The 26,240-nt window shown below is 37.7% G+C and overlaps 2 protein-coding genes across 3 annotated transcripts in view; one reads left to right on the top strand and one right to left on the bottom strand.

The window, feature by feature from the left end:
- Nucleotides 1-10,339, top strand: part of st3gal4 (ST3 beta-galactoside alpha-2,3-sialyltransferase 4) — a 157,519-nt gene extending 147,180 nt beyond the window's left edge. For both annotated transcript variants that reach the window (XM_039764071.1, XM_039764072.1), the window contains one exon: nucleotides 6,155-10,339. In XM_039764071.1, coding sequence (XP_039620005.1) covers nucleotides 6,155-6,244 — 90 coding nt within the window. In that variant the 3' untranslated portion in view covers nucleotides 6,245-10,339. The remainder of the gene's footprint in view (nucleotides 1-6,154) is intronic.
- The window catches only part of kcnj5 (potassium inwardly rectifying channel subfamily J member 5), a 79,475-nt gene that overhangs the window by 12,643 nt on the left and 40,592 nt on the right, over nucleotides 1-26,240 (bottom strand). The window lies entirely within an intron of this gene.

Raw genomic sequence — 26,240 nt, 5'->3', positions numbered from 1 at the left:
TCCTTTTTCCTTGCTTCGCCAAGGAAGCTGCCTTTTTATTTAATCCATGGGTTCTCCACTGTTTTATTGTTTGTTTATTACGATTTTTATAGTTCTCTTTATATAGCAAGTTGTCAGTTCAGCACTCCGGTTGTAACATGACGAAGCTGCGCGAGCTCACTCTTGAGAATGCAACGTATAGTTGTCCAGGAGAAAAGCAATCTTGCCTGAAATCAATGGTAACCTTTTGTAGGGTCTGTCCCTGAGACTTATGACTTGTCATCGCGCAGCAGAACCATATTAGAAATTGGAGGCATTTGAATTAAAATGGGAGATCAGAGGGTATAACGGGGATGCGAGGAATACATTGAGTGTGGAGAAACTCTAGAGACAGCGTGTGTATTAACTTGTGGATTTTTCAGTGAGTATTTGGTGGCAGCGTGAAGTTGCTTTCGACGCGACCGCGTTAGCTGTGCAGCTCAGCTCGGGAGCATATTCTTTTCTACCTTGTCAATTGTGTAATGCGTTTTTTGAACAGGTTTGATGCATGGAAGTGATCACTCGTACTGCGCACTTAAAAGTATCTCGCTACAGCAATTTTAACTCCGTTACAAAGTGATCCAAAGTCTCGTTTATACCTCGTGCCTTCTCATTAAACTTGTATCTCGCGAATAAAGTATTCGACGAAGTCATGACAAACGGCATCGGGAGCGTTTCCATAAACTTAATTTAAACTTATGGTTTACACCGTGCTTTATTTCCGCAGTAGCTGCACTTATGAACTGCACTTATGAATAAGCTTGTATGCATTTTTCTTCAGCGCTCTTTGGGAGCTCTTCTTCTCTCCTTACTGTGTTCACAGTCAGTTCACATGATTACATGGGAGGCGTGATGATGTTACACGCAGCTCTGCCCCCCACGGCCATCGAGCTAAAGTCCCTTGTTTACCTCTCTTGAGACACAGACTGCCCACGAGCGTCAGTACGCCAGTTGCTAGCATTCACTGAACAACCCGCGCTATAACTCTCTGTGATTTTGTGTTTTTTTGCATAAATTTGAATTGATTGTTGAAAAGTATGAAGGTGGCATGCGTATCCGGGACTTGGCTGCTGCATACCGTATGCCGAGAACAATGATATGTACAATTGTGAAAAACAAAGACGTTATTAAAAAGTAAAGTGATGTTAAATTTTATTTATTTCATTTAATTGCTTTTGTATTTATGTATTTTAGTATTAAGAAGTGTTTAAATTATTTTATACAACCGCATCAATGTATAATATGCCAATAACAATAGGATTTTTTTTCATGGAAACGGATTAATCATTTTCCCTTTTTTTCTTATGGGAAAAATTTGTTTGGTACACGTCCTGTTGGGTATAAGTCAAAGGATCTGGAACGAATTAAGGATGTATACCGAAGTGCCACTGTATATATATATACAGGGTATATATATATATATATATATATATATATATATATGTATACTGTATATATATAGCACTTTTTCACACAAAAAAATGTAGCTTGAAGTGTTTTGCGAAAATTAAAATGACAATAAATGAGTAAATAATTAAAGTAAATTATGAAGCCACTCATCTGGACCTGTGAGGCAGCACTGGTCTTCATTACATTATATTACTTACTAGCTGTCACCTGCGGTTCCGCCTGCATAGTAGTGAAACAGGACAAACTTTAAAAATCAATAAACAAACAGATACCACTATCTAAGCAGAGGCAAGGTACAGTCCAATACGTGGCCATAGGTAGACCGATTCGAACGGAGGCTGGCACATAAGTAAGAAGGGGCCTGCCTGGCTCTCCACTCTTGATGTCACACTTCCCCCTCCCCTCGGCCCGCAGCCTCTGTCTCGGATTAGCACGGATATATCGCTCCTGCAAGTGAACTATGATATTTAGTGCAATGATTGAAGTTGCAAAATCAACTGGAATGTTCAAGCAAATTATAGAAAAAAATCTGATCTAAATCCTCTAAATCCGTTAAGTAGTTCTCTTGGGAAAAGAGGACAGACATATAGGCAGACAGACGTTGGATTTTATACATATGGAGATTGTATTAATAGGCATCATTATTGAGAGAAAAAAAAACTTTTTTTTTTGCATGCATAGTGATATAAAAAAGGCACACACATTATAGAAGATAACCGTACAGTGTAGGCCAGGGGAGCCCAATGCGCCGATCGCGATCGACCAGTAGATCGCAAAGGTAGTGCAGGTAGATCGCGTTGCATTCAAAAATTTTTTTTACATTTTAGTCTATCATATATCCTCCCTACGGCATTTGCCACTTGATTGACATACAGGGCAGCCAGTCTGAGATCTTTCTTCTAACACACTGTTCATCCCACACGCATGATCAAACGCGCGGGCTATTGCAAAACTACGGATGTGATCTAGTTAGCCTTCCAATTTATGTCGACTAAAGAAGGGAATGGCCTAGGCGCTGCCGCACATGATAAGAAATAAAGGACAACATTGCTGGGGAGAGTGCTGATTGGGTAGTCGCGGCCCAGCACATAAAATCCGTTGAGGGGAGATGCCACACATACAATAATCAGTTGCACGCCACCACAGATTAAAATACTTGCTGGTGAACTAAACAGTACTTGCTGTGGAGATGCCACGGGAACAATTATCAGCTACACGCCACACATTAAATCAGTTACTAGGGACACTCTGCTGATTGCCCACTGTTGTGACAGAAAATTAAAGTCATATTACGGACAACAAAGCCAGTATTACTGTCAGAGAAAATTACAAGCATTTTATGGAAATACAAACCAGTATTACTGCGAGAGAAAATTAAAGACACACAATACAGTGACGCATATAACAGCCACATACAAGCCAGTATTACTGTAAGAGAAAATATTACGGACATATCTACTAACAACATGCCACCCAAAAAAAGGATACGACACGTAGGACAAAAGACACAGACAATCAAATCGTATATAAGCAACATCTCCTGGAAGAACGGTCAGCTCAACAAGTAAACATCAACAAAAGAAAGGCTGAAAGACAAAGAAAAATAGGAGCAAATAGATCGATTGAAGAAAAAGAAAATGAGCGTCAGAAAAACGCTAAAAGAGAAAGACTCAGAAGAGCAAACCTTAGAAAAAATTGGCATTTACTTGCCAGAACCAGTATTCAGCCAAGGTCAGTTATATATTGCATTATCAAGAGTTAGAAGTTTTCCAGATGACGTTGTCAAGGTTGTAGATGGTCCTGATCAAGGCAAACTGTTGCCAAATTCAGACAGAATATTTACAAGAAATGTTGTCTGTAATGAAATTTTATAGAAACATTTCATGAGGCAAAAAAAAGAACATTTTTCCTAAATATCTTCTTCAGATATTGTGTCTTACAGATTGTTACAAAGTTTTACACTAAGACAATATTAATTATACTTACTGTGTTGTCATATACATTTCAATTTTATTTTTATTATTATTTTACTTTAGGCTTCTTGCAAAAATATTTTTGACAAAAAAAAATTAAGACAAACAGAATGAGGTCAAGGTCCATTGCCATTTAATATAGACTGTTCCTACTTATGTTTATGCACTACTGTTCTAGCGCCCGTTATTGTAACAGGCTTAATGTCTAGTACAGTATATATATTGTGGAAAGCGTACCCCCAGACACAGACAGACCGACACCAGAATGTCCAAAACACATTTTTTTTATTTTTCTTTCACTGCACCACAATGTTCTCACACCAACTCTCTCCACTATCTTCTTCTTCTTCTTTCTCTTTCTCCCTCTCTCTCTCTCTCTCTCTCTCTCTCTCTCTCGACCTCCTTCTTCCTCCTCACAAGCTTCGTCTCCTTCCTCCCAACTCTGGCTTGTCTACTGGAGGGAGGCTTCCCCTTTTATTATGACCCGGATGAGCCCCAGGTGCTCCACTTACTGGTGTGGCGGAAGTGTCAGGAAAGCACCTGGAAGTACTCCGGGTGTTCTCGGAATTACTTCCGGCAGCACTTCCTGGTGTGGCGGAAGTGCTGCCATCCAGGCTTCTCTAACTGTCCGGCGCCTGGGGTGGCCACGTCCTCTCATAAAGAGCATCCCTGCTCCGTCCCTGTGGCCCCCAAATAGCCCCGGGTGGCTGCCCTCTCATGGCCAAGGAGTAACATGTTCAAGTCGGGGACTATCCAGGCGATATATATAATATATATATATATATATATATATATATATATATATATATATATATATATATATATATATATAGCATTTTTAATGTAGGTAGATCATTTCAACCTGGTCATTTTAAAAGTAGCTCGCAAGCCGAAAAAGTGTGGGCACCCCTGGTGTAGGCATTGTGTTTGGGTAATCAAAGGTTTTCATATGCATGTGTCTCTTCTTGCCAGTACCCTTGCACAGCAGTAGGCTTTGTTGTCAGATGTAATTGGATCCTTCAGTGAACTCTAGTTGGATTGGCTTCTGCTTGAAATTTTTATTTTCTGCCTATTATAATATGGGGTTCCTCGAGGTGTTTAGTCTCCAGACAAGTCACTCTGCATTCCCCAGTTTGTTAGTGTGCATCTATTACAATTTGGTCATCTTTATTATTTTCCCTGGCTGAATGCATTTTTTTTCAGATGTCTGCTTAACATTTACGAGGTTCTGAATGTCAAGGAATCTAAAGGGATTATTCTTTGCAGGTTATGTTTTGCTTTAGATATGTTTCATTTTATGTTATGAAATTCTCCATGTCATCATTTGGTTTTTTTGTGAATATCCATTGCCATGATGGGTTGTTTAGGAACTTTTCTGGAAGTTGCGTCACATGACATCATCAGCACAACCATTTACAAGTTTGCACCATGTGCTCCATAATATCCAAGATTGTGGATCTCATTTACAAAATCTTAGAATATATTTCTGTGTGTTTCAAAGGTCTTTAGTATATTGGAGCTCTAACAAAAACTTGAACTTTGACTTTTAATTAGGGTTCTTGTTTTGAACCCATAGTTTAACAATTTTTGCCTGCCTTGTGACTTTGTAACTTTGTCTCCTGTTCCTTAAAATATTTTATTCTTGTGGTATAACTCTGTCAGAACAGTGTCTGTTTTTGTGTGCAGTTGTCCATTTCAGGGCATTGTTGCTGATTTACACCCACTTCTGTCAGTACTTGCAAAGAGAATGGAAGCATTCTGGCCCCACTATATTTTTTGAGCAGGCAGAAAAATGCCGATTTTTGGGATATTTGAATTGTAATTTATCGGTGATTGTTTCAGTGATTTGAATTTAGTCAGTTCCATGTTTTAAAATGAAACTGAGCTGTAGAAGTATTGGAATGCAGTACATTATATCCATCCATTCCATGGTTTAAGCTGCTAAATCCAATTTAGGAGGTGGGGTATTGAAGCCTACCCCAGATATCCCAGAAGCACTGGGTATTAGGCAGTAGCTGACTGTAGACAGGGCACTAATCCATTGGTGCACACCCAGACTCACACACAGTGGTCAAATTGAGACCCTCTATTTGTCCCATATTTTTGGGATGTAGGAGGAAAACTGAAGTCCCCAGTGAAAACATCTAGCAGGCTTGGGGGCAACAGGGGAACTCCTAACAGACAATGACCAGCCTCACACTTGTACTGAGTCTACTTAAGAAGTGCGAAAGTAACATTCAGCACTGCATAAGTGTGCTGTCTAGTACAGCATATCAGTTTATTAATACATAGGAAACCAGATGACTGCTGTAAAGATAATACCAGTAATCTAAATGAGTAACAAAATGATCCTGAAGTCTCACCCTTTTGGAAATAAATACAGACTTGGGAGGAAATCCAGAGGGCCTATCAAGTTGGTTCGGTTTAGAAATGATTTGGTATGTGTAGAAACCACACCTAGTCACAATTGCTTCAATTGTTTTCATTTGCACATTCAAGCACACTCATGACTCTCTGAAAACAACACACACATGTGCACATACATTGTTTCATTTTTGCCTATGTGAGATTCTCACAATCAAAAAGCCAGCTGGAAATGCCTTCCTAGAATTATATGCTTCATTCTTTTCTAACTGCAAAGTGAGGTAATGCAGTTAAAGAATGTTTTGGAGCTAATTTGCCAGAATGTATAACCCCCACCTGCCTGGTTTTCCACTGTCCAAGCTGAATTAATGCTGAATCTTCTCCCATAGGATTCCTCTCATGACCTCAGTGCGGAGTCAAGAGCGCTGAAGACATTGATGGAGGCAGGTGCCATTCAGTTGCTGAGACAGCCTTCTTGACACTGGAAAACTAATGGACAAAATTAAGGAAACACTAAAAACATAAGTTGGACTATACCTTTTTGTGGGATTTGTACAAGCACTTCTCTTAAATACTTCTCTGTTTAATATCTTTAATACTTGAGGTTCAGCCCACTCTTTTCTAACTTGGACTGGGAGAGAGTTCACTGGGTAGAGGCATCCAGTTTGCTACCTGGAAGTCACTTCAGTTTCAAGCAAGTGTTTATACTTCTTTCAGATTTAATGTAGATATATGCAAATATGAAATCTACTACAATCCATTATAGAAAGTCTATAAAAAGTATTGACCCCTCCTTGGAGTTTTTCATGTTTTATAACAGTAAATAACAGTGTATTTAATATGACTTTTTGACACTGATCATCAGAAAAATACTCTTATATTTCAAAGTGAAAGAAATGATTACAAATCAGTCTAAATTTATTGTATTTAATACAAAATAATTGATTGCCTGAGTATTTGTGCCCTTCGATCGATATTTGTCGATGGCAGCCATGACAGCCTTGAGTCTGTGAGCTTTGGTTTCTTCCTGTTAGCTTTGCACATCTAAACTCTGTCATTTTTCCCCATTCTTCTTTGCAAAACTGCTCAAGCTCAATCAGGTCGCATGGAGAACCCGAGTGAACAGTTCTTTTTTCCAAGTCCAGTTACACATTCTCAATTGAATTGAGATCTGGACTCAAATCTGGGCCACTCCAGGACATTAATGTTATTTTTAAGCCATTCCTGAGTAGTTTTGCCTTTATTTTTGGGGCCGTTGTCTTAACTCTCTTGCAGAATGCATCAGGTTTGCAGACTTTTTTACTCACTACCCTCACAATTCCTACAGCTCTATCAGCTGTTGCACATCTGCTGTTGCAATTAAATGAGCAACTATTTTCAAGTCAAACCATACATTTTCAGCTGGACTGAGGTCACAACTCCGATTGACCACTAGGACATTAATGTTGTTATTTAAGACTTTCCTGTGTATCTTTTGCTCTATGAATTGGGTTGTTGTCTTGCTGGAAGATAAATCACAGATCTATTGCAGAGTTCATTAGGTTTTCCTCAAAGATTTCCCTGTATTTAGTTGCACTCTCTTTACCCTCTCCCTTCATAATCTTTCCAGGGCCTGCTGCAGAGAAACGTCCCCACAGTATGATACTGCCACCACCATGCTTGACAGTTCAGATGGTGTGTTTCTGAGCTATGTGGTGTTTGGCTTTACCCAAATGTAGCATTTATTGTGTTGGCCAAAATGCTGAGTTTTGGTCTCATTAAATCACAGAATTTTCTTCCTGCTGACTTTAGACTCTGCCATGTACCTTCTGGCAAACTCTTAAGATGTCACGTGCATTCTTTCAACAGTGGCTTCCTTTTTTGCCACTCTCCCATAAAGCTGCAGTTGGTGACGCTCACGGACAAGAGTTACTGCCTGCATAATCTCCCCAACTGACCTAACTGAACTCCGAGGAGTGTTGAATGACTTGCACATTGTGTTAGATCCATGCCGTGACTGTCGTTTTCAATAATCTTGTTACGGAGTTGCCTTTTTGCACTAGTTGTTATTAGGGCAGTGGCTTGGCAGCAGGTGGACCTTCCAGATATCAGTGTAGCAGAGTAACAGAACTTGAAACATTGTGACTACAGACATTGAACTAATTCTGGTTTGCCTTCATGAGTCTTTTCGTGTTAATCAGTGTCATAAAAGCCAGATTAAATGCTCTGTGATTCAATGTTGTAAAACAATTAAACATAAAAACGTCCAAAGGAGGATGAATGTTTTAATAGGCATATATTAAATGCATTGTTCTATGGAGAACTGGTGATTTTTAGTCACTTACAAATTAACTAATGGAATAACAAGCTTATTCCATAATTGTATTTTTAAATGATTAATATATTGCTTTTCAATATTTTCTTTTTAGTTTTAAGCTTATTTGTATTGTTTGGGTGTAAATTGAAATGATTGAGTACTGTTCAGTATCCAGTATGGGTCCATTTCAGCACAGCAAAATGTGTTGTTGGATTTAAATTATATAAAAGTATAAGTAGATGTTTTTGGACTGTGCACACATATTCAAGATGTGAATTTCAGGAAAGAAAGAGGTAGGAGGCGTTTGCTTCTTTATAGGCTCAACACGTGCAGCCTACTTAATAAATTACATGCTACTAAAAAAAAAAATCCAAGTGCCCAGTGCTACTGTATTTTACTTAGCGTCACTTACAAGGTTACGAGTTTCTGGAAGTTCAGCCTCTTTTTGAGTTTTGAACACTGGTATTACCTTAATACCACGATTAAATTCACAGTAACAGATTAAAAAATATGCAGTATATCATTTGTACAACATTTGTGTGGCATTACATAAAGGTATACTGTTTATTATAGAATATGTTGTACAATAGTATTAGAAGGAAGAAATAGTTGTTTACATGACACCATTCTCTGTATTACAATTGTATTAAGAAGAATGTGACCCTGAAAGATTAAAATCAATATCCTTTTACATTTTTTTTTTAAACTTGTGTGTTCCCCTTGTCACTTTATACAGTACAGGCAGCATCATTAGTTCTTCATAGAGATTGTGGAAGAATATATGTTGAAAGGCAGATAATCATTATGTAAATTATGAGGCTGTAAAATGAATTTTAATTTAAAGTATGACTTCATTTTTTTTCATATTCATGCCAGTACCGTTTGTTGTAATGTATACTTTATTGTGTATGTGGTGTACAACTGTTGATATAAATCACCTATATATCATTAATTGCATGGTGTCCCAAAAGCTGTGCATTGCAAAGGGAAAAACGATAAGCTTTGCCATGTTTTTCCTTTTTGCACCTGAAGAAAATGTTGACATGAAATTTGTTTGGAAAGAATTAGACATTAGATCTGCTCCAGAAAAATGATTCCTTTTTTTTTGTATTTTATCTGTAATGCACAGCTTTTGAAGAACCCTGTATAGTATATATTTTGAATTGTGCATCCAATTAGATTTACTTCACTCTTAAAATTGTATTTGATGTCTATAATGCACACAAATTCACATTTGCAGATAAATACATGGGCACGCCTATATGTTTGTGTGGTCTACTGTATTTATGTATATACAGAAGTATCTAAATCTATAGTACACATACTTTGAATGTATATATAAAATACACTACATTTATATATAAACATAAATTCATTGGGCTCGGAATGTATTCCGACTCCTTCACTTTTTTTCACATTTTGCTATATCGCTGCCTCAACTCAATTACAATCATATTTGAAAATTATTTTTGCTTATGTCAAGGACACTCAACCCAAAATGACAAACTGCAAAATCAAAAAAGGATTTTAGGAATTGTTGCAAATTTATTAAAATTAAATATCTAAAATTTCTCATTGCAGAAGTATTCAGACCCTTTCCTCAGCACTTAGTTGATGCCCCTTTGACAGCGAATAAAATTTGGAGTCTTCTTGGTTATAACACAACAACTTTCTCACACTTGGATTTGGGAATTTTGTATCATTCTTCTCTGTTGATCCTCTCATGCTCTGTCTGGTTGGAAGGAGACCTTCAGTGGACAGCTATTTTTGTTCTCTCAGGAGATTTTCGATTGGGTTCATTCCAAGAATTATCCCAAAGCTATTCCTGTGTTGTTTAGGCTTTGTGCTTAGGGTTATCATCCTGTTGGAAAGTGACCTTTCAGCTCAGTCCGAGGTCCAGTGCACTCTGAAGAAGGTTTTCATTAAGAATATGTATGTCCTTTGCTCCTTTCAGATTTCCCTCAAACCCAACTCGTTTTTCAGTTCCTGCTGCTGGAAAACAATTCCACACTATGATGCTGCCACCGTCATACTTCACTGTTGGAATCATTTTGCACACATGATGACAGTGCCTGTTTTCCTTCAGAAGTGACATTTGGAATTGAGGCTAAACTGTTGAATCTTGGTTTTATGAGACCAGAAAGACTTTTTGTCACAGTATGAGAGTCCTTTAGTTTCCTTTTCACAAACTACAGCCGCGCTTTCAGCCATCCATCCATTTTCCAACCCGCTGAATCCGAACACAGGGTCATGGGGGTCTGCTGGAGCTAATCCCAGCCATCACAGGGCACAAGGCAGGAACCAATCCTGGGCGGGGTGCCAACCCACCACAGGACACACACAAACACACCCACACACCAAGTGTTGTCTTATCCATCAATAGAGTGTTACGATGATGACTGTCCTTCTGGAGGTTTCTGCCATCTTTATGCATGCTTTCTGGAACTCAGCCTGAGTGACCATTGGGCTCTTGGTCACCTCCCTTACCAAGATCCTTTTCCTCAGCTTGATCAGTTTGACTGGCAGCCACCTATTAGAAGAACCATAGTTGTTCCAAACTTTTAAGAATGGGAACCTTCAATGCTGCTTTTTAGTAGCTTTCCTCAGATCTGTGCCGCAACACAATCCTGCCTCTAAGCTCGGTAGACAATTCCTTTAACCTCATAGCTTGTTTTATGTTCTGATACACATTGTCTGCTGTGGATGTTTCTATAGACAAGAGTGTGCCTTTCCTAATCATCAGTTGAATTGACCACAATTAGAACAAACATTGTCCAGTCAACTGAATTGACCACAGGTGGACCAAGGTATACAGCAGAAACACATCACTGATATTCAATAAAATGGGTTGCATCAGAGCTAAATTACAAGTGACACAGCAAAGGGTCTGAATGCTTGCGTCAATGTGATATTTCAGGTTTAAATTTTTTACCAATTCTGTAAAAATGACTGAAATCCTGTTTTAGTATTGTCATTCTGTATTATTGAGTGTTGCTTGTCAAGGGAAAAAATGAATCTAAATGATTATAGCATAAGGCTCAACATAACAAAATGGGTAAATCTTGAAGGTGTCTTTCTGAAGGCATAGGTACACTGTATATATGTGTGTGCTCATGTACTAGGTAATGAAACACTACACACACACACATTTTATATATATATATATATATATATACAGTGCATATATACAGTATATATGAGTATATGTATATGTGTATTTTATAGCCCCATGCATCGCCTGCAACAAAAAAGTACATTCTTTTTAAAAGTGAAATATATTTTGATCGTTATTTTGGTTCTTACAATGTAATTTAATATTCTTTAAACCAGTCACCTCATAACATATGATCTGTTAGAATAATTCAAGTAGAAATTGCCAAAGTATATTTTAGCAAACCATCTGCTGGAGTATTAGCTAATGGTATTGGATTTCCTGGCATTTATAGAAGCGTGGGACAAGCGCTAAACGCTCCAAAAAATTGAAAACCAGCGAGCATTTTGAGCCGAACGAATAGGAAGCAAGATGTTTTTTGCATTATTGAATGTGTATATATGTTTGTGTGTGTATGTATGTTTGAATGAGCATCTTGAGAATTTTAATGAAATCTGGATGTTTTGTGATCTAGCAACTGTTCTGTAGGGGGACATGAGTGTTGACAGCATAGTTTATGAGTGGGATTCAACCACCTGTGGTTATGAACTGAAACATTATTAACTTTGGATCTGTTAAGAGTTTTCATAGGCCAAATAATTAAATTAAAGGTAAACAAGTTATAAAGATCCATAACCGCAATGCTTATTTAAGTATACTTTAATTTAATTTAATTAGTTGTGCATATGGTTTCCACCTGAACCTTCATGACTTAAAAATATGGTGCATTTACAAGCACAGTAAAACTCAGAGCAGTAAATTTCTCAATCAGGATTGAAAGCTTTTTGAAAATCAGCTTATTTAGAGATCTTTTGCTGGATTAGTGCTTTATAACTCACAGCTACAAGAATTGTTCTCCTTACAGAAATCTCCACCTGCTTGTATCAGTGTGAATAAAGCTCATTGAAACTCTTTTTCATTTGTACATTACAAAATTTTGCCAAGGAAGGAGTAATTCGTTGAAAGGATGGATTAGTTAGTTGAAGACACTTGTAATTATTTTAAAGAGAAATGAAATACTGGCTATTTTTTTCCCTAGTAACTACTTTCAGACCATTTGTCACTGTTGATCTCCATGTAGAAACACATACAAGTCGGTCTGCTGAAAGCACAATTATACTTATTTGTTTGCAATGTAATATTTTTAGATGTGTTTGATGCAACAGGGTCTTGTTTCTTTGCTTTTAATTCTATATTGTTCTCATTATTGGCTGCTTGAAGAATCAGAATCCTATGTATGGTCATGTTGATGAACTACTCATAAATTTCCTTGCACTTTTATTTAAAAAAAAATCTATATATAGTAAGGTGAAACCACATTTTTAGTATGCTAAGATATTTATCTTTATTTCTTTGCCTGCCTTTTGCTGCAATGTATTTATCTTCAAGAAAACAGTGAGGCCGATCAAAAATATGATTGCATAAACAAATCAGCAGTTCTAGGACTGCAGGGAGTGAATTATGGGGAATCATTAAAGAGCTCCATTGAAGCAACTGGAGATTAAGAAGTGACATAAAAAGAGTTCAACAAGAACATGGGAATGCAGTTGGAAACTTGTTAAGAGTAAATTTCACACAAACATTAGGAAGTTTTTGTTCACACAGAGAATCACAGACATTTGGAAGACGCTATCAAGGAGTGTGGTAGACGGTAGGATTTTAGTGGCCTTCAAAACTCGACTTGATGTTATTTTGGCGTATTTAAGTGGATAGGACTTATGAGCGTCGTTGGGCTGAATGGATGGCCTGTTCTTGTCTAAATGTTTCTAATATTCTAAATACAGTTAAGGTGAGAACTTGTTACAAGAGTTGTGTACGTGACCACACTAAACACAAGTAGTGGTCTGCTATTCTAGTGGAATATTCATTTGCTTGGCATTTAATAAAGTGCTGCCCACTGTCGCTGGTCATTAGTCAGTTTATTAGCCTTCATCGTGTGTTATAAACAATTGAAAATATTATGGCTTCATGATAGTTCCTGGGCCTTGATTCAGTTATCATCCACAATGCCTTTTATGTAAAATTTTATTTATTTTTTTTTTTTGGAAGCTACTTTGATTTCCTCTCCCATTCCACTGACGTGCAGTTGGGGTGATTTGATCATATTTGATATGGCTGTATCTGATTGCATTTTGAGGTTATTCCATCTTCTTTGATTTGAATATCCAAAATGTTGGTTTTAGCAGGATGAGCAGCTGCTTCCTCTAGGCAGGTAAAGATGAGTTTAATTATTAGCACGTGTATGTATGTATGTGTGTGTCTGTCTGTGCTCACATGTGTGAAAGGCATTCATGCAGTCGATGTAGGTATACAGCAAGACTGAAAGTCTCTCTGCTGTAGTGGAATGCACTCAAAGGATGTGTGCCTTGCAGCGTTGTGCATTTCATAACTTTGATGGCAGTGTGCAGATTGTTTTTTTGTCTTTATTGTACATATTGTAAGGCTAAGGCTATTTTGTTTCTTGTTATTTTGAAAAGGGCAGAAAGATTATTATTACCATGTCTCACTGCTTTTAAGAATGATCCTTGTATTACAATGAGAAACTAATTAGAAAATGTAAGGTTGAAAATGTGGCATATAATTTTTGTTGAGTTTTTGGAGTGGATGAATCATGGCTCTAACATTTTGAAGCTGATAAATATAAATAAATGTAAAAAGTAGCTACAAAAAAGCTTATGTGAGCTACAGGACATCCCAAAAAGTTCTGAATAAAAATTTCAGCTGCCAGCCATACTTTTTGTTTAATGTCGCGTCTCTCACAGGGCTGCTGCAGAGAAACTTTTTAGTCAGCCTGTTTCATGTGGTGAGCGCAGGGTGTCAGGAGTTTTAAGTACAGAAATTTTTTAATTTTTATCTTGGTTTTTCTGCTTTGTCAGAATCATTTCTATCAGTTTTCATTCCTTTATTATTTAATTCAGTTTACTACAGTATATTATCATTAAACCTAATAGAACAATAACAATACTTGTTGTTAGCCCCAATGGTGCAGGAACATCACAACTGATACCTGCAAGCAGTTTTATGGTTAGTGTCCACACAATTTTAAAAAATCTACCTTCCAATTTTCAATTTATATTTTTATTTTAAGTAATGTTTTAGGTCTTTTTATAAACCTCAACTTGTATTTGAAATAACTGTATTAATTTTATTACTAGGAGTTAGAAAAAGCAACATGACAGTCAGTGATTGAAATATGTTTACTGGTTTCTAGACTCCAGCTAAATCAGTTTTTGGCATTATGGGGATTTAAAGTGGAGACGGCATAGTTATTAACCGGGACATTTTCACGTAGAGAGTAGAATGTGCCAATAAATGTGAGGCTGCGAGCAAATAGGACGAGAAAAAAGTAAACTAATATGCAGTTTCTCCATTCTCCATTTGTTTTCTGTGGCAAAACCAGATTTTACTATCCATTGTTTTGTATATAAATGTGTGTGTTTGTGTGTGTGTATGTGTGCAGTATGGAAAAAAAAATATGTATGTTTGTGTATATGTGTACATGTCATGTAAGTGGAATCTGCAAATGGTCAGGACACACTTGGAAAGAAAATTGATTAATATCACTAAATAACAATATTTATAGGATACAAAAGAATACATGGATGCTATAGACTGAGTATATGGAAGAATATTTTAGGCAAAATGGAATAAGTACACAAATAAAGAAACTGTGCTGTGAAATGAGACCAATAAATAAAAACACAATGGCATGTGAGCATAAATCATTAAATGTGTCACAAAACATGTTTTTTGTCCCTGAGTTCTGTATGTATTTCTTTATTTCTTTTACTTTAGTGGCTCTGCACGCAGCATAGTATACCGGTAGGTTGTTTTCACCCTCAAAGCTGAGAGGGCGGGCTCTAGAGAGCACTGTATTTTGATTGGCTGTTCACTCTCGCAGCTTTTCAAATGCCTGTGAGCCGCTGGATTCTCAACACAAGCAAAATGCAGCTCAGACTTGTGACTATGCATACCTGTGGCGGATTTAAGTACAAAAAGAGCTACCCGTAATTACCGACCTAAGCAGCTACTTTATTTTAAGAGGCTGTCAGGAGTCTGCAGCTGATGTGTACTGTTTGCCAATAAAGTTACGTTTTTTTTTTATTTTTATTTTTTTATTTATACGTGCTGTGTTGACAATTCCCCAATCCAAGCGCAATATGAGCAAGAGCCCACCATCTTAACTGTGATGGGTGAAAGAGACCGTTTTCATTTCATTGCATGTTTCATGTTGTGTGTGGTGACACTGAAATAAATGAAGTAATAATTAAATAAATACATAAAAAGACAAACAGCAAGAAGTGTTTCATTACACATTTAATTATTTATACTCGCCTATCATTGTGTTTTTATATATTTATTTCACAAGAAATTTATTTATTTGCATAGTCATTTAATTTGGTTTCAAATATTCCCCTGCTGCGGTGGGTTGGCACCCTGCCCAGGATTGGTTTCTGCCTTGTGCCCAGTGTTGGCTGGGATTGGCTCCAGCAGACCCCGTGACCCTATTCGGATTCAGCGGGTTAGACAATGGATGGATGAATATTCTCCTGTATGAGTCTCAGTTATGGTGAAATAAAAAGACAAATAAATGCATGTATTTTAAATTTCATGAAAAAGGTTGAAATAAAATGTATATGTTAGGCAGAGAAAATTATAAAATACAAAATTAGAAAGGCAAAGCTATAAAATCTATAATTCATGTAGGTGTCTTAATTTATAGTTGCAACTTTCAAATTATTACAACAGGTGAACTGAGGGCCATATATAAAATGGAAGAAAAGGACAAATATAAATTAAACAACACAAGTATGTTTGTAGAATCAAAGTGACAAAGAAATGTATATCATAAGCATAAAAGAACAAAAGAGGTATCCCCAAAACTCAATGACTCGATGTCTTCCTTTCAAGGTGAGCTCGGCTCTTTTTGCAGCTCCATTTTGTTTCCCCGATTTGGGCCTTGAGCAGAGTCTGAAGGTCGGACAACTGACTGTTTTTGTGGGGTTGTGTCTAACATTGTTAACTCTTGTTTTTCTGTGAGTTTTGCAAAATGAAATTTCTGTTGTATGTTTGTAAGATTTATGTGCCCAAATTCATAAGATGGTATTTTGCCCACTGAAAGAGTTTTAATGCCACATTTAACACAAGTTACTGCATCTTAAACCTGCACATATCATGTACAATGAGAAAATGGTGAAATGTTGCTTAACTTTGTATCCTGGCAGTTAAAGTTTCTGGGCATTTAGTCATGCTTAGGCACTTTTCATTCAGATAATTTTGTGCAAGGTAACTTACATCAGTGCCAGAGTGGACACGTCTCTGTGCCAATGATGATGGTCCTTAAGAGAGAGATTTAGGAAATAAAAGTACAAATGAAGCTCTTTAGAGATGTGGATTCATGTGGATTTTTGTATATACTGCAATTTCAAATGGGAAAGTACACTATTAGAATTGTGATTCATGCATACTTGATAAAAATCTTTGATCTTCTATTGCAGGGGTACGCTTCTGGAGGTCTGCAGTGGCTGCAGGTTTTCAGTTTAACTTGTTTCTTAATCAGAATTCTTTTCATTACGAATAAACCTATTTTTTGGTTTATAGTTTTAGTTTTAGTTAACTTGCTTATTGCAGTTCAAAACACTTAATTGCCTATCTGAAACTGCTGCATTTTTTTAGCCAGCCAGCAGTTATTAATGAGGTACAAATGACAATCCTGTGTATAAGCATCGAGAAGCATTAGTGTTAATACAATCTCTTCAAATAAATGAGAGAGAAGGGAAGGACCACAAAACATATGGATAATGTTCTCAGAAAGCAAAAAATACACATTTTTTGTCTTGGAGAAATGAAAACACTAACAGGTCTTTAATTAAATGGCAAGTTTTGCTACTTATTAGGCCTGACTTCAAATTATGAAGCTGGTTGGAACAAAAAAACTGCAGCCACTGCGGACGCCCAGTATTGAGGACAATACAGATTCAGAGAAATAAACAAAAATGAGTTCTCTTTTTTTGTCTTTTTGTGTGAATAGTTAATACCGCCAAAGAGGAGTTTATTTAATGTTAAATATTACAGATGATGACAATAGCTCAAGTGCTGGCAATCGTTTTGTGGCAGTTGCTGCTGTGGCCAAAGGTCCGTTAAAATTCCCATTAGCAGGAACTGAAAATGTGCTGATCAATCAGTTAAATTATTTGGAATAAGCAGTGGTATTCAATGAAGATGTTCTTTACAGTTATAAGAATGTGTGTAAATATAGTTAGTGTATTAAATTAATTTATATTCCATAATATGTAAATATCTGCAAATCTAATTGTTTTGTAATTTTGTTCTTTTGAGAAGAATGTATTGTTTTCTAATAAATTGTTTTTCCATAAAGTTGTGCAATATAAGTGTGTCATTAAAAGCACATTTTATAAACGACAATTTTATTTTTTGTTTATTTTATGTTGCTTCATTTCCACTCACCATCATGCACTTCCTACTATCCTTGGGTCTGCCTTTTACAGATTTGCATCTTGAACCACTAGATGGCGACAATGTGCTTTATAACCCTCTTAAGTGAGGCGCCTGGTCCAGTGAGCTCAGTCACAGCTTGGCTCCAGCATGATGCTGTCTTCTGACCTTTACAACATTCTCTTTCCATTGATCGCATCATTTTGTTTTAGAACCAATCAATAAGCAATCAGGTCACCTGTTATCTCATATAGCACCTTTCAAAGTGAGTACAATGTAAATTCTTATGTGTTTAGTAGGATAGTTGAAGTTTGTTTGTTTTTTTTATACAGTATATATAAATATACGTATTAGCTGTGTGTGGTCTTTGGGACAAAAAACAACCCTAAGACTTCCTAGCAGTTTATTGGGGAATCAGCTGAGTGGGTCATGACAGGTCGTACCTTGTCTGAGATGGATATGTTAGTCAAGTGCAGCTGTGGCACAAATTGAGTGGGACAGACTGGAACACATCCAGGCAAACGTATGGTAGGTAGCTCATTGTGTGAACATACAACATGCACCACAAAGCTGAGTTTGTCTGCTTGGGTTGAATGTGAAGTGAGATGCATGCAAGAGCTAAAAATGTAAAGTTCACGCATGTGCCATCTCGCCAAGTGCAAGTCTCACTACATCTTCTGTAGAATTCACACCAACTCCAATGACTGTAGTTGAGCGTGAGCTGAGCCGACTGCTCCACACACACACACACACACAGAAGTCTTTCATTTATATACAGTATATCATATATATATTTTATATATAATACATATATATATATGTGTAAAACAAACAAATACATTTCTTTTTTAACTTCCTTAAAGTTTTAATTTAATTTCCCTTTGGGGCAAAATGACCAACCCAGGCGGGCTGGTTACATCAAATGCTGTTACTGGTATGTGTGGCCTGTATAAACTTGCACGTAAATTTAATAAAAATCAGGTTAACATATACCAGATTTTCTTATTATAGTATTCAGATAATTTTGTGCAAGATAACATGCAGACTTTATTAAAATATAACTGGAGAATATAACTTGACAAATCCGCTCGAACGGGACACATGGACCTCAAAAGCAGGGCCCCCTTAGGTGCAGGGCCTGGGGCAGTCACCCCACTTGCCACCCACAAACAGCTCTTGATCTATCTATCTATCTATCTATCTATCTATCTATCTATCTATCTATCTATCTATCTATCTATCTATCTATCTTTTATATAGTGCCTTTCATCTATCTATCTATCTATCTATCTATCTATCTATCTATCTATCTATCTATCTATCTTTTATATAGTGCCTTTCATCTATCTATCTATCTATCTATCTATCTATCTATCTATCTATCTTTTATATAGTGCCTTTCATCTATCTATCTATCTATCTATCTATCTATCTATCTATCTATCTATCTATCTATCTATTATATAGTGCCTTTCATCATCTATCTATCTATCTATCTATCTATCTATCTATCTTTTATATAGTGCCTTTCATCTATCTATCTATCTATCTATCTATCTATCTATCTATCTATCTATCTATCTATCTATCTTTTATATAGTGCCTTTCATCTATCTATCTATCTATCTATCTATCTATCTATCTATCTATCTATCTATCTATCTATCTATCTTTTATATAGTGCCTTTCATCTATCTATCTATCTATCTATCTTTTATATAGTGCCTTTCATCTATCTTATCTATCTATCTATCTATCTATTATATAGTGCCTTTCATCTATCTATCTATCTATCTATCTATCTATCTATCTATCTATCTATCTATCTATCTTTTATATTGTGCCTTTCATCCATCTATCTATCTATCTATCTATCTATCTATCTATCTATCTATCTATCTTTCATCTATCTTCTATCTATCTATCTATCTATCTATCTATCTATCTATCTATCTGCCTTTCATCTATCTATCTTTCATCTATCTATCTATCTATCTATCTATCTATCTATCTATCTATCTTTCTTTTATATAGTGCCTTTCATCTATCTATCTATCTATCTATCTATCTATCTATCTATCTATCTATCTATCTATCTATCTTTATATAGTGCCTTTCATCTATCTATCTATCTATCTATCTATCTATCTATCTATCTATCTATCTATCTATCTATCACATTAGAATGCATAGTATACTACTTTCTATTTATTGAATAATACCATATGAATCAAGTAATAGAATAGTAAATTAAAATGACTCTGTGAAACACACATTGAAGATGCGAACAGCGAGATACCCTTTCAACATTGCAAGAAGAAGAACCTGGTAATTCCTATTGGGAGAGGTGGTCTGATTTCAAAACCAAGCAGGACTGGTTGGATTCTAAATACTGAGGACTGGTAATGGGCAGAGAGTAGGGGCTAAACTGAAGAGTAGCTGTAGAAGTTGGAGATTTAAAAGCTTTTGAATTGTATGGCTTTGTATCTTATGTATAAATGCCTCTAGATGAATTAATTCTTAGTGATGGGAACATGTGTTAGCTTGTATCTGCCTTAGGTTTGCTGCTTCACATACAGATCTGTGAAGCAAAGTTGCCTTCAAATATAACTAAATGGAAAGTTTACTGTAAAGAGCAGTAAACAGTAAAAACAAATTCAAATCAATATTTGGTGTGACCACCATTTGCCTTTAAAACTGTATCGATCACCTGAGGCCCACTATCATGCTCTTTGATAAGAAAATTGGCTGGTATTATTTTGGAGAATGCACCCCAGCTCTTCAGCATACTTCATGAGTCTCGTTCCTTCTGTCTCTCCAGGTAATCTCAGTGGTCTGAGGTCAGGGTGCTGTTAGTGCACATCATCTATTACAGGACTCTCTATCTTTTATATAGTGCCTTTCATCTATCTATCTATCTATCTATCTATCTATCTATCTATCTATCTATCTATCTATCTATCTATCTATCTATCTTTATATAGTGCCTTTCATCTATCTATCTATCTATCTATCTATCTATCTATCTATCTATCTATCTATCTTTTATATAGTGCCTTTCATCTATCTATCTATCTATCTATCTATCTATCTATCTATCTATCTATCTATCTATCTATCTATCTTTTATATAGTGCCTTTCATCTATCTATCTATCTATCTATCTATCTATCTATCTATCTATCTATCTATCTATCTATCTATCTATCTATCTATCTATCACATTAGAAAGCATAGTATACTGCTTTCTATTTATTGAATAATACCATATGAATCAAGTAATAGAATAGTAAATTAAAATGACTCTGTGAAACACACATTGAAGATGCGAACAGCCGAGATACCCTTTCAACATTGCAAGAAGAAGAACCTGGTAATTCCTATTGGGAGAGGTGGTCTGATTTCAAAAACCAAGCAGGACTGGTTGGATTCTAAATACTGAGGACTGGTAATGGGCAGAGAGTAGGGGCTAAACTGAAGAGTAGCTGTAGAAGTTGGAGATTTAAAAGCTTTTGAATTGTATGGCTTTGTATCTTATGTATAAATGCCTCTAGATGAATTAATTCTTAGTGATGGGAACATGTGTTAGCTTGTATCTGCCTTAGGTTTGCTGCTTCACATACAGATCTGTGAAGCAAAGTTGCCTTCAAATATAACTAAATGGAAAGTTTACTGTAAAGAGCAGTAAACAGTAAAAACAAATTCAAATCAATATTTGGTGTGACCACCATTTGCCTTTAAAACTGTATCGATCACCTGAGGCCCACTATCATGCTCTTTGATAAGAAAATTGGCTGGTATTATTTTGGAGAATGCACCCCAGCTCTTCAGCATACTTCATGAGTCTCGTTCCTTCTGTCTCTCCAGGTAATCTCAGTGGTCTGAGGTCAGGGTGCTGTTAGTGCACATCATCTATTACAGGACTTCTGCCTCCTTTTATTTTTGCTCATAGTTCTTTATAATCTTTGCTGTTTGTTTGGGTCATTTACCTGCTGCACAGTGAATCTCAGGCTGATCAGATGCTTCCCTGATAATATCGAGGAGCCCATTCATTCTGACCAGATCACTAACTACAGTAGATTCAGACATTATTCATCCTCCTGCACACTTTATTATGTTATAGATTGAATTTTAAATGAGTAGGTTTTTGCCCCAAAATTGGAAATTGGAGGTGTGATGATGAATGTTGTTAGTGCATATGCACCGCAAGTTGGGTGTGCAATTGGTGAGAAAGAAGATTTTTGGAGTGAATTGGATGAAGTGATGAACAGTGCACCCAAGGACAGAAAGTGGTGATTGGAGTGGATTTCAATGGGCATGTTGGTGAAGGGAACAGTGGAGACGAGGAGGTGATGGGTAGGTATGGTGTCAAAAAGAGGAATGAAGAAGGTCAGAGGATAGTGGATATTCCAAAAGGATTGAGATGGCTGTGGTGAATATGTATTATAAGAAGAGTGAGGAACATAGGGTTACTCACAAGAGTGGAGAAAGATGCACACAGGTAGATTACATCCTATGCAGAAGAGTCAATCTGAAGGAGATTGAAGACTGCAAAGTGTTGGCAGGGGAAAATGTAGTTAGGCAGCATAGGATGGTAGTCTGTAGGATGACGTTGGAGATCGAGAAGAGGAAGAGAGTAAGGGCATAGCCAAGGATCAAATGGTGAAAGTTGAAAAGAAAAGACTGCAAGGTTGAGTTTAGGGAGGAGGTGAGACATGCACTGGGTGGCAGTGAAGAGTGGCCAGACAGCTGGGAAACTACAGCAGATGTAGTAATGGTGACAGCAAGAAGGGTGCTTGGCGTGACATCTGGAAAGAGGAAGGAGGAAAAGGAAACCTGGTGGTGGAATGAGGGAATATAGGAGAGTATACAGAGGAAGAGGATGGCAAAGAAGAAGTGGGATAGTCAAACAGATGCAGAAAGTAGACAAGAGTATAAGGAGATAAGGCAAAGGTGAAGAGAAGTGGCAAAGGCTAAAGAAAAAGCGTATGATGAGCTGTATGAGAGGCTGGACTCTAAGGAGGGACAAAAGGACGTGTACCGATTGGCTAGACAGAGGGACAGAGCTGGGAAAGATGTGCAGCAGGTTAGGGTGATAAAGGATAAGGAAGGAAATGTACTCACAAGCGAGGAGAGTGTGTTGAGCAGATGGAAAGAGTACTTTGAGAGGCTGATGAATGAAGAGAACGAGAGAGAGAAGAGGTTGGATGATGTGGAGATAGTGAATCAGGAAATGCAACGGATTAACAAGGAGGAAGTGAAGGACAGCTATGAAGTGAATGAAAAATGGAATGACTGTTGGTCCAGATGCAGTAACTACAGGGGAATAAAATTGATGAGCCACAGTATGAAGTTATGTGAAAGAGTTAGTGGAAGCTAGGTTAAGAAGTGAGGTGATGATTAGTGAGCAGCAGTATGGTTTCATGCCAAGAAAAATCACCACAGATGCAATGTTTGCTCGGAGGATGTTGATAGAGAAGTTTAGAGAAGGCCAGAAGGAGTTGCCTTATGTCTTTGTGGATCTGGAGAAAGCATGTGACTGGGTGCCTCAAGAGGAGTTGTGGTATTGTATGAAAAAGTTGGGAGTGGCAGAGAAGTACGTAACAGTTGTATAGGATATATACGAGGGAAGTGTGACAGTGGTGAGGTCTGCAGTAAGAATGACAGATGCATTCAAGGAATTGGCTCTGAGCCCTTTCGTATTTGCAATGGTCTTGGACAGGTTGACAGACGAGATTAGACAGGAGTCCTCGTGGACTATGATGTTTTCTGATGACATTGTGATCTGTAGTGAGAGTAGGGAACAGGTTGAGGAGACCCTGGAGAGGTGGAGATATGCGCTAGAGAGAGGAGAGGAATGAAGGTCAGTAGGAACAAGACAGAATACATGTGTGTAAATGAGAGGGAGGTCAGTGGAATGATGAGGATGCAGGGAATAGAGTTGGTGAAGGTGGATGAGTTTAGATACTTGGGATCAACAGTACAGAGTAATGGGAATTGTGGAAGAGAGGTGGAAAAGAGACTGCAGGTAAGGTGGAATGGGTAGAGAAGATTGTCAGGAGTGATTTGTGACAGATGGGTATCAGCAAGAGTGAAAGGGAAGGTCTACAGGAGGGTAGTGAGACCAGCAATGTTATATTGTTTGGAGATGGTGGCACTGACCAGAAAGCAGGAGACAGAGGTCGAGGTGGCAGAGTTAAAGATGCTAAGATTGCACTGGGCGTGACGAGGATGGATAGGATTAGAAATGAGTACATTAGAGGATCAGCTTAAGTTGGACGGTTGGGAGACAAAGTCAGAGAGGCGAGATTGTGTTTGGACATGTGCAGAGGAGAGATGCTGGGTATATTGAGAGAAGGATGCTAAGGATAGAGCTGCCAGGGAAAAGAAAAAGAGGAAGGCCTAAGAGAAGGTTTATGGATATGGTGAGAGAGGACATGCAGGTGATGGGTGTAACAGATCAAGATGCAGAGGACAGAAAGGTTATGGAAGAAGATGATTTGCTGTGGTGACCCCTAACAAGAACAGCCGAAAGAAGAAGATTTTTGCCCATCAGTTTACACTCAATAACCAACAATGACAAAATGTAAACATGTCTTCAGAAACACCAGCAAATTTATTAAAAATCAAAAACTGCAATCTCTCCTTCATATTAGTATTTAGACCTTTAATTTAATACTTTGTGGGAGGCCTTTTGGCAGCAAGTACAGCTTTGAGTCTTCTTGAGTTGGTTTCTGCAAGCTTTGCACACCTGGATTTTGGCTTTTTGCAAGCCCTCTCAAGCTCTGTTGGATTGGATGGGAAACTGCCATTTTCTGATTTAAGTTTGGGCTTTGGGCCTGTCAAGAACAGACTTTTCTTTTAGATACAGATCATTTGTACTTATAAATGTGAACCATCAAGATAGGCAAATCTGATCTGACTAAAATATAGGAATTGAGCAATGAGGCTTGTTATCTTAATGTAGCCCACCATGTTTAACCACAGGGATGGTATTTGTCAGCTGATGAGCAGGGCCTGGATTTTGTCAGTGCTTGGAGTTGCCCATAAGACCTCTTCATGCTCTCAGAGTCCATATGTGTTTCACTCACTAGTGGCTTCCATTTAGCAGCTCTACCATAAACACCTGGCTGATGGAATACTGCTGAGATGGTCAACCTTCTGACAGGTTCTCCCATCTCAGCAGAGGACTTCAGATGTTCTGTTAAGAGTTACTATTAGATTCTTGGCCACCTCCCTGACCATGGTCCTTCCTGCCTGGTTACTCAGTCTGGCCAGACAGCCAACACTAGGAAGAGTCCTGGTAGTTCCAGACTTCTTCAGTTTCACAATTATTGGGGCCACTGTGCTCCTGGGAACACTGAAAGCTTTAGAAATGGTTAAATCTCACCCTGATCCATGTATCACCACAATTTGATAATGGGGGTCTTCAGAGAGCTGCTTAGATCTGATGGCTTGGTTTTGGTCCTGACACGTCCTGACTTGTCAACGGTAATACATTTTTTGTCATTAATATCATTTCACAGGGAGGGGGATGCCTCCTTTAAGGCTTGTTTTGAGTTCATAACTGGGCACATGGCTAATTTGCATGCATAATTAGCCATGCGGGAGCTACATGGCCAGTCCACAGAGATCAGTGTTATATGTCCAATGGCAGCACTTCTAGTGCTCTCATTATACTCAGCTAATGTTCCCCTCAAATAAAAACACTGCAAGTTTTTTCTTACTGTAAATACTTGCAGGGTGGGAGGCTGGAGTATCCATCGGGTGGTGACATCACACATGTCCAAGCAGCTCCACAACAATCCTGCAATACGCATGCATTAAAGTTCTGCACATGGCTGCTACAGACCTGTGATGTCACACTGGCCTCACAAAGCATTGTGGAGCGCAGGGGGAAATTTGTTCATCGAAAGGCTGTAAGGCGAATTTCCAGGAAAAGTGAATAGCGAATATTCGCTGTGGTAAACGCTTTGGACAACACTACACTGAAGCCATACTAGCAGCCTGAACGATCAGAGCTTCAAATTACTTACTTGGATGCACTCCTGCTGCTGCTAGCAATTCTTAAATTAATGATCATCCCAGAAATAATATTAATGAAGTTGGGTATTCACATAGTTGGGTATTCACATTTGCCACTTCCAGACCTTTGAAGAGTCAACGATTCAGTCCACCATGCTCACTTGTTTAGTTAATAGCTCAGTTATCCCAATTAGTGAAGGATGATTCAAGAACGGTGCATTCTTTTTATAACGACTCTTTTCAGAGAATCACATGAATCGATTTGTGAGTGCGAACAAATCAGCTCAGTGGAGCTCAACTGGACCAGCACTGATGTGCATGCATGTCCCACATGATGTCGTCAGCGTCTCCCATTTATTTCTCTGCCACTGCCCCACTGGTGAACGTGCAAAGCGCATGTGCAAGGACTGCCTGACTCCTGAGTCTCGACTCATTTGATTTGTGAACGTGTTGCTCGCTACCCGAGAGTCAGCTGAACGATTCTTGTTCATTTGAATTTGCGAACAAATCATTATTCACGTGTGATTCATTAATGTAACATCTTATT

The sequence above is a fragment of the Polypterus senegalus genome, chromosome 9 (genome assembly GCF_016835505.1).
Source record: "Polypterus senegalus isolate Bchr_013 chromosome 9, ASM1683550v1, whole genome shotgun sequence".
NCBI lineage: Eukaryota > Metazoa > Chordata > Cladistia > Polypteriformes > Polypteridae > Polypterus > Polypterus senegalus.
Note: the sequence above shows the minus strand (reverse complement) of the source record. Positions and strands in the feature narration are given on the sequence as shown.